General features: G+C 39.5%; 1 protein-coding gene across 1 annotated transcript in view; it reads right to left on the bottom strand.

Annotated features, from left to right (window-relative positions):
* Nucleotides 1–2,880: 2,880 nt before the first annotated feature.
* The window catches only part of ltbp1 (latent transforming growth factor beta binding protein 1), a 91,156-nt gene continuing 75,288 nt past the window's right edge, over nt 2,881–18,748 (bottom strand). Inside the window, exons 21-30 of the mRNA XM_079362320.1 lie at nt 17,055–17,183; nt 13,852–13,989; nt 13,389–13,550; nt 11,407–11,496; nt 10,287–10,415; nt 9,384–9,524; nt 8,469–8,645; nt 7,530–7,691; nt 6,228–6,377; nt 2,881–6,132 (exon numbers count right to left, since the gene is read on the bottom strand). Of these exons, the coding sequence (XP_079218446.1) occupies nt 5,960–6,132; nt 6,228–6,377; nt 7,530–7,691; nt 8,469–8,645; nt 9,384–9,524; nt 10,287–10,415; nt 11,407–11,496; nt 13,389–13,550; nt 13,852–13,989; nt 17,055–17,183 (1,451 nt within the window). The 3' untranslated portion in view covers nt 2,881–5,959. The remainder of the gene's footprint in view (nt 6,133–6,227; nt 6,378–7,529; nt 7,692–8,468; nt 8,646–9,383; nt 9,525–10,286; nt 10,416–11,406; nt 11,497–13,388; nt 13,551–13,851; nt 13,990–17,054; nt 17,184–18,748) is intronic.

Consider the following 18,748-nt stretch of genomic DNA (forward strand, 5'->3'; position numbering starts at 1 on the left):
CAGAAGCACAAGAGGCACAGCATGTGAACACACAGGGGCCTCACATAGCCTACACACATTCTGAAGCGTGCACACACACTCAGAGCTGCTCTGCCCGGCCGGCTCTGACGTGTCCACATATTGCTTCTGTTAAAAATGAACTCAATTGAAGTATAAGTTGGTGACAGATAAAATTGATGATGGGATCAGGTCAAGTGGATAAAAACATGTAACATTTAGGTCGTTTGAGTTGTTTCATTGTTCTATTGATGAATGTAAATCCCACCTTGTCCTATTTTTATTCCCTGTTTTTGGTCACTGTCAAAAAAGATGTAGGGGTCTTTACCCGCTCAGCTTTTTAATCAGACACTAAATACCTTCTGTTCTTTCATATGACTACATGTGGTGCAACCTCAGCCCCCAGTGTCCCCAGAATTTACTCTTTGGGATTATTCAGCCTGGTACAAGACATCTGCATTTCTGACAGGGAAATACAACCACACACACCTACACATGTTGTAAATCATAGCTGACCATGTTTGAGTTCTTGCAGATTAAAGTGGATATAAAGTGAAGGAGGCACTTACCTTCCTGCCAGCTGACCTCTTCTGTGCAGATCATGATACTATGAAAACCCATCAGGAAATTCCCTGTCTGTCAAAAAACCTTGTTGAAATTCTGCAAGTTGACTCAATCATAACTCTCTCCCAAATGCTCCGTCCCCCTTTTCACTCACACTGTCTATTAATAGATTCAGCGTTTACTGGAAACAAAGGTTGGTGTGCAGGACAGCTCCGCAAATATCACTGGGTAGACTTGATACAGATAAAGCCAGAGGGGAGGAGCAGCCTCAGAGAGAAGGACAGAATCTAATCCAGATGGACAATAAGTGTGTGCTTCTGCCCCCAGTTTCTATGTGAAATGTAGGTCAATTACAGTAACGAGTACGGGTGACTGAGAACTGGAAGAGTCTTTTCAACAAAATGATAAAAAAAAGAAAAATCTCCAATAGTCATTATAATTACTTGGTGTGGTTTGTCATCACCCTGCTGGAGGGAGTGTGGAGCGGTTTTTCATGTTTTTTGGTCTTGCCCACGAATGGGACAGTTAATGTATACAATATAAACTGGACACAATATTTGATTTCACCCTCACCTCTTCATAGTTTGGTGAAATTCTTGAAGGTCTTCGTAAAAAGGACACAACCTTCTTGAAATGATTAATAGTTGTGAGAAAAAAAAGCTAATTACTAATTACTGGCTTCAAAAGATTCTCCCACCATGAAACTCATCCTTAACATTATAAACTCGACCCACCACATGGAGAAAATCACTTTCATGCTGCAGCTTCAGAAGAAGGAAGATGAATACTGGAACGGATGGAATTGCTGCAAACCAAGACTCTTAATGTCTATATCTGAAAGTCTGAATGTATCTTTATACTAAAGATACTTAGTACTGTACCTATTTATTCTGTTTGCATCGTGAGAACTTTTGCTTTGTGTTGATTTTGGTGGCCTGTGTGGACAAAGCAGTATCAAAGCAAAATGTATCACTTATCAATATTCTTTACTGGGAATATGGGAAAAATAGGGGTGGAAAGGCAATTTCTGCCGAGAGCTGACGCCTACCCTGCGGCAGCTGTTTCAGTGAGTAAATATAGCTTTATAAGAATAAACAATCTTTATACTGATTGTCTTGTTTGCTGTTGAAGCTCATAAAATACCATCATTATTAAATTCTGTTAAATAACCAGTAAGTAATGCCTCACAGTAGATTTAAATACATGTCTGTTTGGTTAGTATCTCTGATTTAATGAGATAAAAAAAGATGATTGAGCCTATTGGCCACTGGTCAAACCTGAAGCATTTGAAAAGTTCTTTGATGTGGAAAACTGGATATTGAGCCTTTTAGAGTTACAGCTGCTTTCTTTTTTTTTTCCCAACTTGAAGATAACACTTGTTGCATTGCAGCTGAATAATCAAGGCGGTTCACATTCCCGGGAAAAATTAAAAGCAGTTAAGAAAGAGCAGGCATTCTCTGCTAAGTTGGAAGTAAATGATTAATATGATTAAATGGACGAGGATGCTGGCTGATTATTCATGGCTGCTTTTTTAGGTTAAGGACAGTGAAAGATACAGAAGAAGAGCACTTTAACGGTTACTGCTGCATACAAATACTTTTGTATTTTTATTTTATTTGAAATAAACCACATCTTGGCAGACATATGGCCCAAAAATATAGATTTAGAAACATGAATAAATAATTTACATTGTAGTCACGCCATAGAGATGCTGAGAAATACTACAAAAATTCACCTATATTACCATGGATCAGTGATTCCCAAACGTTTTTCTGCCAGGCCTCTTTCAGTTTTAGTTTTAGGTGTTTGAAACAGGGACAATAGAAAGTATCATTAGTCTCAGAAGAGAAAAGATGATTTGTATTAATTTAGCTAACTAGTTAATTTTTTGTTGCCCCTGAGCAGATGATGGTAAAAGTTCAACTCAACCAGACATCTATACACACATGCACATACACACATACCACAAGAGCAAAGCACAGCGAACAATATACAGATATTAAAACATCAAAATCATTACTTAAAACTTTCAGTCATAACAATAATTCAGTTTCACTAAATAACTTTCTTCACATTATTTTCTTACTTTATTGACTACTCCAAATAAAACTCTCTCAGGCAGCAAACTCAAGTTTGACTCAGTATTAGAGATGTAACTCACTATTGATGGAAGCTTTTGGTCAAACAAGTCGGTCTGTGACCTTTGTGATAACAATAATGGTAATTTTTTCAAGTGAGGGAAAACATGGTTAATAAATAGTGTTTCCAAGTGCATCTGTTTTCAGACACAAAAAATAATAATACAAAAGCCAGCCAGCGTAAATATCACAATCTGTGGTTTATTACCAAGGGGTTTAATGTACACTGTAATATGAATTCATAGAAAAAAGCTATTTATTCATGTACAAATTACAAATACATCAGCTGTTTTCTCCACTCTTCTGTTTAAATGTACACAAGTCTCTTCTCTCCTATCGCTGTCCCATAGCAGCTTTGCAACCTGGCAAGACTTTGCAGTAAAATGCAGATAATAGAAGTACGAAAAATAAAAATTCATTTCAGTCACCTTAACACATGAAGTCGGAAGAAGCAAAGGAAATACCAGAACAAAAAAATGTCTTACAGTTCTTTCAATGAAACATGGACCTAAGCAACTTCTGATTTATGAGAAAACAAGTAGTGTATGATTGCATTTTACAATAAAAAACATCAACACATAATCTCACATGAAAGCTTATTCCAAACACTTTATATTAACAACTTTCTTTCATACATCAGTATCTGTATGTAAATGACTTTGAGAAGCTGTGGTGTAGAAAAAATAAAGTCCCTCGAATTAGAAGGAGGGACGGCGATGGAGGAAGAGAGGGAGCAGACAGCCGGCCTCTTCACAGAATTAAATATCCACAATCAGTCTGACTGGGTAGAAAATAACAACTGGATCACCCAGCACAAGTCCATAGGGTTTGTCGATACGTTAAATGAGCTAAACTTCCTCTTATGACACACACAAAAAAACTCCACTTAAAAACAAAATAAGAAACAAACTTTAAAAAGCAGACAGACAAAACATATATTTTATACAATTCTGTGTTTCTATCCACCACATTGGCACCACATAGTAGATTAAGTTGAATCTTCATCTCAAGTAAATTACCGCTTGTTTCATTTAGTGTGTATCTTCTACAGTGCAGGATATATGGGCTTTGATTAAGTAAGTGTCTGTTTGTCTGTGTGTGCGTGTGTGCTTGTATTTCTGTACTTTTAAGGACAAAGTGTTTTTTTCCCTCAGGGATAAAAAGTAGAGAGCTCTGCCTTAAGAAGTTCTAGTTTCTTTATACCTGTTTGAGGCTGTCATTTAAAACGTACTATTACGATGAGGATGATGTCAAAGCCCTTGGACAACTGCTTAAATCTGACATTTTTTTAAAAAAAAGACTGAAATATAAAAAGACAGAATTAGACATGATTTTAACTGACTGATCAGGCATTCACTTAACCTTAGACATCTAAGGTTGATAGGAAGCAATATGCTGGTTCCCATCCCGGAGCGATACAAATAGGAGGGGGCACTAAGTAGAAAGGTTAGAGAAGCTCCAAGCATTACAAATATATCAACCCTCTTCTTAATACAAGAGGTTGGTCAGAGGCCCGATACTTTCAGTGTTGCTTCTGGATACTGTCAATCATTTACATATTTTCTTCCAATTAATCACAGAATATTAAAACTTGACTATCTACTTTTCTTTTGCATGTCTGAAATTTCATTATTTTGCTTTTTAAAACAGTTTTTGCTATGCTTTTATTTTTGTTGCTGAACAGTAAGGGCTTATGATACTGTACTTCCTGTGTGTATTTAATATGTGTCCATCAAAGCAGTTGTGTGTAACTGTCCTCTTGACGTGACTGTGATGTCACAAACCCAGTTTGAACAAGGGGGGCGAGGGACCGAGCATTTCGTGCGGCCATTTCTACTGCTAACAGGAGGAGGTAGGAGAAGCCGCGTTTCTGTGGACTTTGAATTTTTGCAAATAAATGTGCCAAAACACATGAAAAACACATTAAAGAGCATATGAAAGCAGAAAAGGAAAAATATGGGACCTTTAACATTTGCACACAAAACTGAAGCTGAAGGCAATCACTGATTGTTATATTTCATAGTAGAAGGCAACTGACCAAACTGCTGTATGTGTGGATGTAAAGGGTTCTGTTTTCATATTTTTACAGCTGTGGGCCGACATGAATTGGTCAGCACGCTTTGGTCCCAAAATATAACTTTTAAACATCTCTTAATTTCAGTGGATTACAATGATAAGCAATGTGATTTTTTACCAGATGGGGAATTGTTACATCTTTGGTGATTACTTAACCACTTTCAGATTGACATCTGTGGTTTGCCTTCAAATGTGTTTTGATGCATTCTTGTCTTGATGAATCATCTCAATAGTTGTATATTGCCAATATCAGGAACAGTTTCGTCTTTCTCCAATCTTTGGCTCATCAGCCGTCAGTCCATCAACTCTAGCTGTCATGTATGATTAGAGCTATTTGGCAAATGCTTACTCAGAAAAAGGATTTCATTCCTTGCTAAAAAAACAAAACAAAAACCCTCGCCTTTTTAGTCACATTTTCCTTACATGATTTGGCTCAATGTCCGGTAAGAGTCCGGTAACAAGCTCTTACTCTACATCCATTCTGCATTATCATCGCTTATTTAAGTTAAGGAAAATTATAGGAAAATACTTATTTCAATTTTTTTTTCGAGAGCAAAATAGCTATTTGGTGACAACCATATCTCAACAGTTGAGTCTTGCTTCCAGTATTTCAGCTAAACTAGGCAAATCACTTCCTGGTTCTTGTTCTTTTCAGAGCACAGACATGAGATCTTCCATCAAACTCTTGGGAAAAATACAGCTTGGCCAATCCCAAAATTGGAACTATTAAAGAAAGAACAAGTTACAATATCTTGATGTTCCCCCCTTAATAAGTCATGTGAAGATATAATATTTAGACAGGCTTTATTTTAAGTCACTTAATAGAATATAAAGGAACTGTAAAAGTAGGTTGTATATTTTGTAGTCAAATCAGAGTAAGGACTATGTTAGTTCAGAGGAAAGATTTTGGCATATGAGTAGCTATAGATTTTATGCAAAGGTACCCTCCCTTATATTATATGATCACCCCCAAAATCTCAAACTTTTCTCTCGATTACCTCTGATGATCACTTGTGCAGTGATTTAGGATTTGGCTGATCTAATGAAAACAGGGAGTTCAACATTAAGTGTTGTGAATTTGGCAGTGACTGAATTTGATCCATGGACGTCCTCACAAGTAAAGTAATACAAGCTTGTGCGTGTTGTTTTAGTGTCTCTTGTCGCCCCCTAGTGTTCGTCCTTTCTCACTGTGTGTGTGTTGATGCTGGCCGTCTAGCTGCCTCCACGCAGTAGTTAGGTTTGTCAGAGGGAATGAAGCCCGACAGACACACACACTGATAGGAGCCCACTGTGTTAATGCACTTTGCATTTTTACACAGAGACATCCGATTGTTAAGTTCTGAACACTCGTTCACATCTGTGGACAGAAATGAATGGCATTGAAAATACAATTCATATTGATTTATTGTTTTTTTTCTGCTTTGTTGTCATTGTGTGTAACTGTCCTCTTACCAATGCAGGCCATGCGGGACAGGTCCAATGTGTATCCATCAAAGCAGTCGCAGGTGTAACCCTCCTGAACTCGAACACACCGACCATTCTCACAGCCGTTCAGTATACCACATTCCTCTGCTTGCAAACCCTCAAATCCCCTGTATGGACCTGTGGCACACAAAAGAAAACACCATTTGTAATAATAAACCATTGGGTAACATAATACATTTTATATGCAAGGTCATTTGGTACATTCCCTTTCCGTCAAGATTCTGTTTTTATAAATTTGTTTGAAGACTGGTGAAAGTGTAAATTTGTTTTTCACATCTTGTACATTTGTCTTTGGTAAAAATAGGTTTTTGGGTTTTGTAATTTTGTTACATAAAATCAGTTCAATTCCATTCAAAAAACGTTATTTGTTCGTGCAAACACTGAACCCAGGACCTGTTAGCAGCTAGTTTAAATTTAAAAGACAAAAAAAGGTTTCTTGGAGCCGATATCATCAGTTGACTCCTCGTCAACACTGAACTAATTATATCGACTAATTACATCGACCAAGCATTGTGGACACTGTAGTTTAAAGACTTATTAATATAAGTTCCTGAATGAAATGAAGACTCACAATAATATGAAGACCTAAACCCATGATTATTAACCTCTTGTCAACTTTTTTTTTTTAATTGACTCAAACTTGTTTCTCTCAATATTCAATGATTTTAAATCTCTCCACCCCACCTCAAAACATACATACCGGTAATTACTTTAAGTACACTGTTCAAAAACATCATTTATGCTTTTATACTTCTGGCATCAGGAACATTTGTTTTCCTCTGAGTTTAGGATTCATATTCTAACTTGTTAGTTTTATTGTCACAAGGTGGCAGCATTGCATTAATGCCGTGATTTGAAGACTAGAGCCAAAGTCTCCAGTGAAGCTGAAGTTGAACATTTATTGGCTGAACTTCTCGATGTTTGTACAATTAACAAGAAGGAAAAAAAAAAATACAAGCTGACTACAATAAAACCTTTTTCCCTCAACTGCTTCCATATCATTGAAGGTAAAAAAAAACTCTAGGGAGGAGGGGGGCGGTGTGAGACAGCTTTCTTTATGAGTTGAATGTGTGCTGCAGTACCCATTTTAAACACTGGGTGTCAGTGTTACATGTGGCTCCTTTAAAATTTATTTTGATGTTTATCTCCTGGCATCTTTAAATCATTTTGGCTTCCATTGTAAAAACTTTAAAGTTAAATATAAAACAGTACTGTGTTTATTGTTATTTTTATGATCATATAAAGGGTGTTTGAAATAGAAATACTCACGCTCCTCGCTCTCATAAAAAGGAAGGGAGGCCTGCTGCTCAGATGATGGTAAATGGTCTGGGTTCACTTCATATTCATGGACCGGCCCAGCAACAAGGGCATCCCGACCGTATGGCCGCCGCCCTTCACCCAGAGGAAGGTTACACATGGACGCGTAGTCCTCTGTGAAGGAAAAAGACAGAGACAGAAGGCATAAATCACTAGATACAAAACATCTCAGCGATAAAATGCTGTACTGATAATAATATTAGAGATAAGGGAGGACGGAAGGGAAGAAGGAGATGATGAAGAAGGAAACAGGCAAAATGGGAAAAAAAAACTTGAAGAAAGAGAAGAAGAAGAAGAAGAAGAAGAACAGATGAAAAAAGAGGAACGCAGCAAGGAAGGGAAGAAGAGAAACTAGGATGAAAAAAAGAATCAGAAAAGGAAAAGATGAGAAAGAAAAGCACAAAACAGAAATACAATAAAAAAGTGCAATGGAAGGATGGAAAAATTTAAAAAAATAAGTAGAGGGAGAAAGAGAGACAGAAGAAGAAAACAGAAATAGAGATAAAGTAAAGTTTAAAATGATGAGGGAGAGAGAGAATAAGGAAGATAACAATTGGCACTGTAGAGCTTAAAAATTTGCAACCATGAGCAATGGTATTGCTAAACCACATCGAGGAAAAAGATCATTTAAGGAGTAATAAATTTAGACAAATAAAAGACAACATCTTTTATCTTTGACATTTGGGAAATGTTTTTGTCTCTGAGGAATGAACTTCATTTACTATCAAAACTTCACTTCAGATGTTTCTCTCTGTAACACATCTTCCTGGTGTTACAGAGGTTCCTTAGTGCTCATCAACAGAATGTGTGGCCCATGAGCATGATGCTCGATCTGAGGCCGCCCTAACACTAGCCTGAGAGAGGCGTGCGTTGTGCGGTTGTGTAGTGTACCAGTGTTTCTGGGCGGACACAGGGCACACTCCATGCCCCAGGCCTCTCCGTAAAGACAGCAGCACTCAGTGTATGTGGTCTTCCTGTTGGGACCCAGCGGCCGTGTGCACGTCATGGTTTCTCTCGCTGTCTGCCAGCAGATACCCATGTAGTCTTCCTGCTCTGACTCGTGTTGCTCTGCAAAGACAATCACACACACACACACACACACACACACACACACACACACACACACACACACACACACACACACACACACACACACACACACACACACACACACACACACACACACACACACACACACACACAATCACTATTTGAAGGGCTATTGTAAATGTAAAAATGTCTTCCACTAATCTTACAATTGGGAGTCTGATCCCCACCTCCTCCTGTCCACATGTCAATGTGTCCTCTGGAAGGTCTTAATGGTCAACTTTGGCCTCACTGTAACCATCTGTTTTATTTGTTTCATTTTTAAAGCTAGTGTTAATTATTATTGGACAAGATGAGTTAAGCTGGAGAAAAATGAAGGGCTGAGCTGAGTTATCATAAAATGGTAACACAAGGTTGGTTATTACATCAGTAATCTATAGATACAGCGTTAGCAGCTCAGTCTGTAGGGACATGGGTTGGAAATTGGAAGGTTGCTGGTTCAAGTCCCAGTGTGGCCCAAGCCCTTAAATCCTGACAACCTCTGAGATGCCCTCGAGTGAAGGCAACTCCCTCCTGGTAGAATCACACACAACACAATCACACTCTTTTTCCCAACCGGTGGAGTCGCCCCCTGCTGGTTATCAAAAAGGCAACTCTGCCCTGACTTCACTTTTTAGACTGGTAGGCTAGAGCCCGCTATACTTTATACAGTCAATGGCTCAAGCTGTCTGCATGGGATTAAGAAAAAGTGTGTCTTACCTGCCACCTCAGGGACGAAGACACAGTGGTTAGAGTTTGGGTCCAGCACCATGGGATGTGTACAGAAACACATAAAAGAGCCCTCTGTGTTCAAACACTGTCCACCAACGCACACTGACTCATCCAGACATTCATCGATATCTGCAGAAAAAAGAACAGCAAACATCAGAGAACTTTCCTTATATCAACCCGCTTAATTGACCAACCATGTCTGCACACACATACCAATTATAAACAAGAAACTTTAAATACTGCTTCAGGCAGCTGAAAACAAAAAAAACACATGATTGCCAAATACTCTAACGTTGTCATTCTCATGAAGGTCTGCTCGGTTGGTCCGCTTGTCCTAGAATTGGCTGTAGCACACCATGAAATATGAATCTGTAAACACTTCTTCTAAAAGAAAAGATTGAGTCAGCTCCTCATTCACTTCTGATCTACATTTTCATGCTGGGTTACATTTTATCCAAAAAAAAAAGCAAGATTCTATCATTCTGCCGTTTCAAGCTTTGGAGGCATCTATCAAACACGAATGCATTCGTTCACTTTCTTCATCTCTTCTCATTGATTTGCACAGATAAAGATCAGAAGCCTCAGGACAGTTCTGGGCTCTTCTCTGACCCCGTCAGGCCAGACAGAAATGGGCTGAATGGAAAAGAAATGGGCCGGGAGCCAACTGTCCACTGGGCTTGTATAGCTTGTATGATTAGTATATATAGGAATGTATAGCCTCTGTACATAAGGCGTGCAGTCTTAATTAGTGACAGAGAATGTCTTCAACAAACTCTAACTTTAAATTTAAGTGGTGAAAATAGAAATCAAAATTCATATCTTAGTTTTATTCGTGAGCATCCACATGTGCATTCTAGCTCGTTCAGGTTATCGTGCTGTGTACATCCTGACCTTTGCACTCTAGTTTGGCAGGGTCGTAGTCCTGGCCTGTCTTGCAGTAACACTCGTAGCTGCCCACAGTATCCAGACAGAAGCCTCCTTTACACACCTCCTGGCCAAACAGCGTGCATTCATCTGCATCTGTAAAAAGAAGCGGAAGAAGGCAAAACATGTTAAAAAGAGGTAAAGGAAGTATGAAAGGCACATGTTGAGTAACTGTGACATTAACATAGATTAGATTAATATAGATTAAGAGAGAATAAAAAAAAGATGGCCAGAAAGAAACAGTATTAATATCACAGTTAATTTTGTAAATCACTTATTTTGTTCTTTCGTAGGATTTATTGAGGGCAGAATGTAGAAAATAATGATACTGTTACTTTTTTTCGCTGAGTGCATAAGCATCAATATTGAAAAAGGTTCTTGGTTTAAAATGCGCAAGAATACAAAGAAGCAAAAAGACGATACCACATGGGGCAAACATTAAGACAGGAATAGTTTAAACTTTGACATCATCACATTACTTTAAGACACCCAAGTTGAAAGTGTGCACTTTCCACTTTGACACAAAAATCCACTTTGACAGTGTGTTTTTTATAACATTTATTTCGTTAACCTAAATGTCAACCGACCCTCAAAATGTGAAATAAACCCACCCAGTCCTCTGTGGTTTGCATAAGAAAGACAAATACTCCATTTCAAATGTTTTACATTTGACATGTTGGATTCTGTTAAGACCCTACCCTCCCCTGGTATCTCCACCCACCAACTCCACCCCCAGTCTGGAGCAAAACTCTTCTTGCTAGCCAAGGAGTGATGTCTACTTGGTGCTCATTGTATTTAAAGATACACACACCAAAACCGAGCGTTCTCAGAGCGCTGGTTTCTACAGGGTCACAAACCTCCTGTGGTGCATTATTCATGTTATATGTGGACCAAAGCACAGCACAGATGTTTCATTTAGACCAGAGGTTACTGTTTGAAAAGGTGGAAAAGGGCTATAATATGTCCCCTTTAAGTCTTTACTTTCCATGATTTCGAGCTCTCAGCATAAAGTGTTCTTCAATTACACTCTGTGGATTAAGATGATCTATTTATGATGTCCAGTCATATACAAATACTTCGGTCTTACTTTTGTAACTGTCAGATGTAGGTACACCATACAGCAAGTCTTCAGTTGGAATCAAACCTCTTCCTGATGGACACATCTGATTGAAATGGTCTGTCGAGAGAAAAAAGGTAGGCATTGGGTAATGTGTAACCTTCCTCTGGGTGAAGGGCGGCGGCCATACGGTTGGGATGCCCTTGTTGCTGGGCCGGTGCATGAATATGAAGTGAACCCAGACCATTTACCATCATCTGAGCAGCAGGCCTCCCTTCCTTTTTATGAGAGCGAGGAGCGTGAGTATGTGCCGTTTTTCAACACTGTTCTTCGTAAACAAGAGTGAAGGCCATGGGAAAAGTTGAAAAAATAGAAATGTGTACAGCAGAGACCCTAAGTGGGTCAAACTGTTAATATGTATCAATAGTGTTTAAGCAGAGATGTTTTTGTACATGAGGTATGGCATTTTATCATTTTGTACTAATGATGTTTTTTAAATTGCAGTTTGTCTCACTTCGTGTCTCTGTCTGTAACTTTGTGTTTTTGCTGCTGACTGTCTTGGCCAGGTCTCCCTTGAAAAGAAAGGTTCTTAATATCAATGGGACCTACCAGGTTGAATAAAGGTTAAACAATCACAATGGTGAAACTACAACAGGAGAAAACTAGTGTGTGCATTTTCAGGCAAAATACATACACGTGCAGGACAAGAAACGTCCAAACTGTAGAAAAAAGGAAAAAGGGTTGAGGCCTGTACAAGATCTTGTAGATCCAAACGTTGCCTTGTCTAAATACATTTGCAGATCGGGAGTTGAACAGTGTGCAGACCTTCATGCGACAGATAAGAAGCATTACCATATGATTCTGTAAATTAGCGTATCAAGGGGTGCAGGATGAGTGTTACTCTGTCTTCCTCCAGTTACAGACTGCTTTTGTGCAATTACCGTAAATTCCGTACTATTGAGCGCACCTGGATATAAGCCGCACCGGCTAAAAATAAGTAAATAAATGTATTTGTACATATATAAGCCGCACTTGATTATAAGCCGCAGGTGTCCACGCTATAACAAGAGGTATTTACACAGACGTAGGCTACCGGTAACATCCGCAAATACTGTAGCGTCCGTACGGACGTTAAAGGAGCGTTCAAATATTAATAACTTTTAATAACCCGATCACTGTCGGCCGTGACCACGCCGTTTACAGCAGAGAGCAACACATAACTTGCCGTAACAATCCAACTCTCTCCTCCAGCGTTCTCTCATACAGCCACTCAACACGTTCTCGCTGGTGCATTCACTGACTCTCCACATAATCGGAATTATGAACACATTATCAACTACTGACTTTACAACATGAACCGTCACAATACGAAGCCTAGCCGACGGTGTCTGTAACACGGCTGATGAAAAAGATGACCGTAATATATTTCACAAGAAAAAGTCCATCCATTCACTGCCTCAGAATGACTTCATTACTCACTTCCTCAGTCTCTGTTGTCGCTGTCAGTGTCATCTTAACGTGCAGCAGCTCTGTTAGCTTCTTTGACAGCCAGGTCGATCGCCTTTAACTTGAAAGCTGCATCATATGTATTTCTCCGTGTGTTTTCCATCATGAGGGTGCGTGCATGAAGCGCAAAATGACTGATATTAAGATCCGACGTGACGAAGTCAAATGTTTTTGCGGCAGAAGCTCATTGTCCCCCATAAAAAATCCATGCATTAGCCGCACCGGAGTAGAAGCCGCAGTGCTCGAAGTGTGAGAAAAAAGTAGCGGCTTATAGTCCGGAATTTACGGTACATGTTTATTCTGTTTGTCATCAGTTTCAAAACCACTTCTTCTTGAAGTCATCTCTCCTCTGATCCAGGATGGGATTTATCAAAACTAATGACGTACTGATGTGCAAACAACAGGCGCTCACAAGACAGAGTTTAGAACATTTTGTATGTGTTGTTGATAATCATGGAGCCCTGAGTCCTATCTCACTTTTTCATCCTTCTCCTCCTCTAGCTTACCCGTGCCATTGACAGGACAGGGATGGACTTCACAGTTGTCCCCCCAGCCGGCTCCTAGCGTGCAGCAGCACTCCTGCAGGGTGACATGGCTGGTCAACACACTCTCACACAGGTTTTCATCATTCAGACGAAAGTAGCACTCCTTAAGCTCCACTGAAGATGCTGAAACATGGAGGGAGGAAGAAACAGAGAGAAGAATGAACACAGTTGGGCGGGAGAGTTTCAGAGGGGAAATGCACATGTTTAGCTCAGTACATGTCACTCATATCAACTCATGAAGCAAAAGTGAATTGGCAGACCTGATTGATGGAAAACTTTAAGAACCTAACATTTTTAAGTTTATTGTATTTTGTCAGTAGCATCTGTATACATTCACACACTTTTGTATATATCACTAAATCCCTCATACATCTGGACTCCTCAGGTTTTTTGTTCAGTTGTATAATAGTTGAAGGTGGGTCACCTGTGGGAATGGGCTCACACTTGGCGTTCATGACATTATGTTCCTGTCCGCTGGGACACATGCAGAGGAAGGAACCATCCACGTTTACACACTGAGCCTCTCCGCACACACTGCTCAGCAGCTCACACTCATTTATATCTGTGGAGAAAGATCAGAAGAATGCTTTGACAAATGTTATGCAGAAATAGCCTGCTTTGAGGCTCCCAAATGGGGAATGGTACTCTGAAATCTGAGGGCAAAAAAAACCAAAACAAAAAGATACAAGCATACACATGAATTATACACACACACACACACACACACACAAACACATTTTGTATTGTTCTGCATTACCCAATAAAAAAACATCATTAAAAAAAATCAATGTTTCAAAAGAGGAGGCGTTCACACATCCCATTATCTCAGGAGGTATGACATCACACTATCACTTTGATGCACACGTTACACACGTTACACACACACACACACACACACACACACACACACACACACACACACACACACACACACACACACACACACACACACACACACACACACACACACAAACACACACACACACACACACACTTGACAAAGGTTCCGAGATACTGAAATGTTGTTGATGGAAGGAGTTCCATTCAAAGTTAATAGTTTTATGTTGGAAATTTGATATCATACACTTACAGGCAAGATGGGAAACCGCAGGAAGAGAAGACAAGATAAAAGGAAGAGGAGAGAGGAAACCAGAGATATTTGGCTGATAAGAGAGGAATAGATGGGGGGAAGGAAGACGGAGACACGACACGCATTCTGATTGGTTTGCGGTTCACCACCACTGCTGGTTTTCAAGGATTGTGTGTCTGTCTGTCTGTGTGTGTGTGTGTGTGTGTGTGTGTGTGTGTGTGTGTGTGTGTGTGTGTGTGTGTGTAAGTGGGTCCATCTGCGTTCGCCACAGTACAGTGATGGTTTGGCAGTGAAGAGGAGGCAGCTGGCTGGACTGAACTTGGGTGGGACCCAGCACCACTGCCAAAGGACAGATGGGAAGTGTGCGTAATTGTGTAAAAAGGACAGAGTGTATTGGGGTGTATGGGTAGTTTTGGTACTGTATTTATGCATGTGCGTGTGTATTTTGGTGGAGTTGGTCAGTGGGAAAGTGTTTGTGGGGGAAGTTGTCTATCAAGGTTAGCAGGAGGAAGTCTGCTCTGACGTTCCTTCCTGCAGAAGGAAATTGGACTAAATGGGAGCTGCGGGGGCTCATTTAGTCAGGGGAAAACCACCCGCAGCATCCAACTCACACTTAGTCCAACCTAACCCAAAGGAAACCATCAATGTTCAACATCAGCTCCATGTATTGCGCTTTGAGATGAAAGGTCCACAATCATGGACAGTGTTGCTTTATAGGGTAATCTTAACAACAGGAGGGGTTATGTCCTTACATTTCTAATCATGTAAAGTTCGAGCAGAGGTTTTAAAAGAAAATAAGGTTGTTGTTATTATAGTTAAAGGTCTATGACAAATTAGAGGGGCAGAATCATTAACAGTACGAGTCGTTGATGAGTTGAGGGAGCTGTGAAGTTTATTTTTGTTTTTGTGTTTAACTTTTATTTGTAAAGGGACCATGTACAATATTAAACATAAATGTTGCTATTTGATGTATTGGACCAGAGTTAGCTTACAGCTAATTTACATCTGCAGTCCGTCAGCAAGTCACAATTAAAACATGACATAGTAATGCAAGATATGCCTGTAGCAGATTATCTACACACACTCTCTCTCTTACACACACACACACACACACACACGTATGCATACACACACGTATTCATGCACACATACAAATGCATGCACACATACAAACCATAAAGCTGACTGCCTAAAACAGAGTGATGAAAGGTTAAAAAAAATCTCTTGTCCAAGATATTCTTGCAGATTTTATCGACTCCAATGAGCGAAAGTTAATAAACAAGATGTAATGGCGGTGGTGCCAAATCCTTTAAAATATTATAAACAAGACACAAATTTGAAAGACGCTTAAAACTCTCAAAATTTTAAAGATTATGCTTCTCCAAGATCCTGCAATGATGACGTTGCAAAAACTTTCACGGTTTGTTTGCACAGGGACTCCAGGGGTTTTCCCAAGAGAGGCTGCCCTTTGGAATCGAACCATCATCAAAGTAAGGGTACCTTGAAAGAAGCTCTAACAAAACCACGATTCATCCCAGTCTGTGTCGTCCCTGTTCCACTCCCTGCAGGGATCCAAAACGTATCAACACACTTGATTCTAAAAAGGGCTGTAACTTACAAAGCAAAGGCACCTGAGATTTATTGCACCTTTTCAGCTGCTCTCAGTTGTTGTACTGCTCTGTTTGTCCCTAACCTTCTTTTTGCATCTCCCTCTACTCCAAACCTTTTCAAACCTGGCGCAGTTTCGGCAGATGGCTTTTTGCTAAGTGTTGTTTCGTCATGAGGGATTAATGTTGTGGTGTTTGTAGATGATGTAACAATGAGTAAGGTCTTGGACCTTCTCTTTTAGTGTCTTGAGTTAACATTTGTTATAAAATGGCTCTATATAAATAAAGATTGACTGATTGAATGTGTCATTGCAGTTTAGCTTCTTTTGTCTCATGATCTCTTCTGTCAGGTCTTCTACACAGTTAAAGGAAGGTCTTGATTGGGTCATCCAAATTGTTCATCTAAGGTATAAAAGAAACATTAAAAAGCACATCAGGTTAACTGTCAAACCCTTGGAAGCAAGTGATTTGAAGTTGACATTTCGTATGTTAATGAATTATTCTATACTAGATACTAAGAGTCTTTTTTCACAACCAATCAGATTCAGGATTTCAAATCCCTTAATGCTGATTATGTAAACTCGATCTTGGCAGGTGTTGCCACTTTCTTGTGACCAGCTCCACATACGTGTACCTCTCTCTTTAAGAAGCTGGAATAAATGAGTCGTGCTGCTGCTTTTAGTTGCCACATAGTTTATACAAACTTTACAGCGGACATTGGTTTCCTTGAGGTCCAAGTCTGCAAAACCCAAACCACTTCCAGATGACTGCAGAGACTTTTTTGGGGGGGAACAAACTCCTCTCTTTTATTAGCACCACTACATACCAGAGAGTAGACACTTCACCTGAGTCTGAAGAGAAATCTCTAGTGTCTAATAACTGTGGGACATCAGGGAAGCGGTTAGAAGCTCTGTACCATCGACCACTTACCCAAACAACCTTTACCATCCTGGGACTGCTGGTAGCCCTGGTCACAGAGGCATTGGAAAGAGCCCTGTCTGTTATCAGAGAAGCCGTGAGGGCCACACTGAGTATCATTAAGGCCACACTCATCAATATCTGCAGGAGGGAGAAAAAGACAAATAATACATTTAACTTTATTGATTTGTTCAGCCTTTCCAGCATAACTATATTGTTTACAATGTCCTTGCAAAACGCTGAGGCATCTGCAAATCAAATAATCGTCATTATGCGCACATTGAAAAAAGCATGCCCACACACCCAGCAAAAAACACCATCTATCCTGTGTTTTCCTTTATTTCCTTCAAGACAGATTAAGGAAGTGACATGAGGGGTGAAAATTAAAAGCAGTGGATTAAACAGAATACTGGCACCTTGTACAAATATAGCAGATAGTGCAGAAATGTTTAAAAAAAAGTCATGTATTAACTGCTTTCATAAAGGTAGACATTCTGCACACACGCACACGCACACACGCACACCCACACACCCACACACACACACACACACACACACAGCCCCCCACATAAATCACGCGGCAGAGAGCAACAAATATCCCTCCTTGTCTAGACAGCCAGCTCAAAGGCTTCCGTCTGTTTCTTTTCTCTTAATTTTTTCTTCCCTTCCTCTTCTGCATTTGCAGCACATTTCTGTTTGGTAATGTTTTCAAACGTTTCAGCTTTTTTTCTCTAAATGCTGTGCATGTGTTGTCAAATTGGCGAAGAACTACTTTCCTACATTGCACATGTTGTCTCAATTTGCATATTTTCTTCAATCCCAGTGTGTTGAGCTCACAGGGCAACAAAAACAAACTAAAGCTAACAAGATGAGACGCTACATTTCCAGTGGGAAATCGTCTTTGACTCGTACAGTGCTCTTCTGAACCACTCAAAGCTGCTTTTAAACAACATGTTCACCCATTCACGCCACATTCTGCTCATTAGCTGTGATCCATTCATGCGATCGAGCTCATCGAGAGAAGACCGACTCTGCCTCTGAGCCACGGCTGCCCAGAAGAGAGAAACTGTTAGAGGGGGAATAACAGTTCCAAAAGGAATGTAAAAAGATTGGACTGGACAGGATAAAATACATGAAACCGAGTGAATGCAAAAACATAGACCAAGAAATCAGATGCTATAAAGTCGTTAGGAATTCCCCGACACAGCTAATGTGTTTGCAATGTCAGGCAACATCATAATTATTAATGTGTGTATCAAATTTCAGGTTAAGATACAAAACTCAAAAATGTTTTATTCTCTTTAACAAGTAATAACAGAGGAAAAGTGAACAGCCAGTCATTTGAGGGGTCACATCACTGAGATAACAGTGCTGCTTCATTTTTGTTTGTTGTAACATTAAATTATAAAGTTTACACTACTTGTTATTAGAATTTGATATCATTTAGAAAAAGCGCATATTTTCACCATGCAGTATTTAAATGTTGAGATAACAGAACACATTCTCAGGATGCCATATCATTATGATAACAGTTATCACCTCAGACATGTTTACGGAAATAAAACATTTACAATCGTTATCACTACATATAGTAAGTAAGGGGTCATGTTATAAAATGTTACAGAAACAAGTTATTTTTTTGTGGTTTGGATTTTGTTATTATTAAGATAATGGTTCATTTTTTGGTTGTTTGTTTTTCAGTGTCT

The sequence above is a fragment of the Symphodus melops genome (assembly GCF_947650265.1).
Source record: "Symphodus melops genome assembly, chromosome: 15".
Lineage (NCBI taxonomy): Eukaryota > Metazoa > Chordata > Actinopteri > Labriformes > Labridae > Symphodus > Symphodus melops.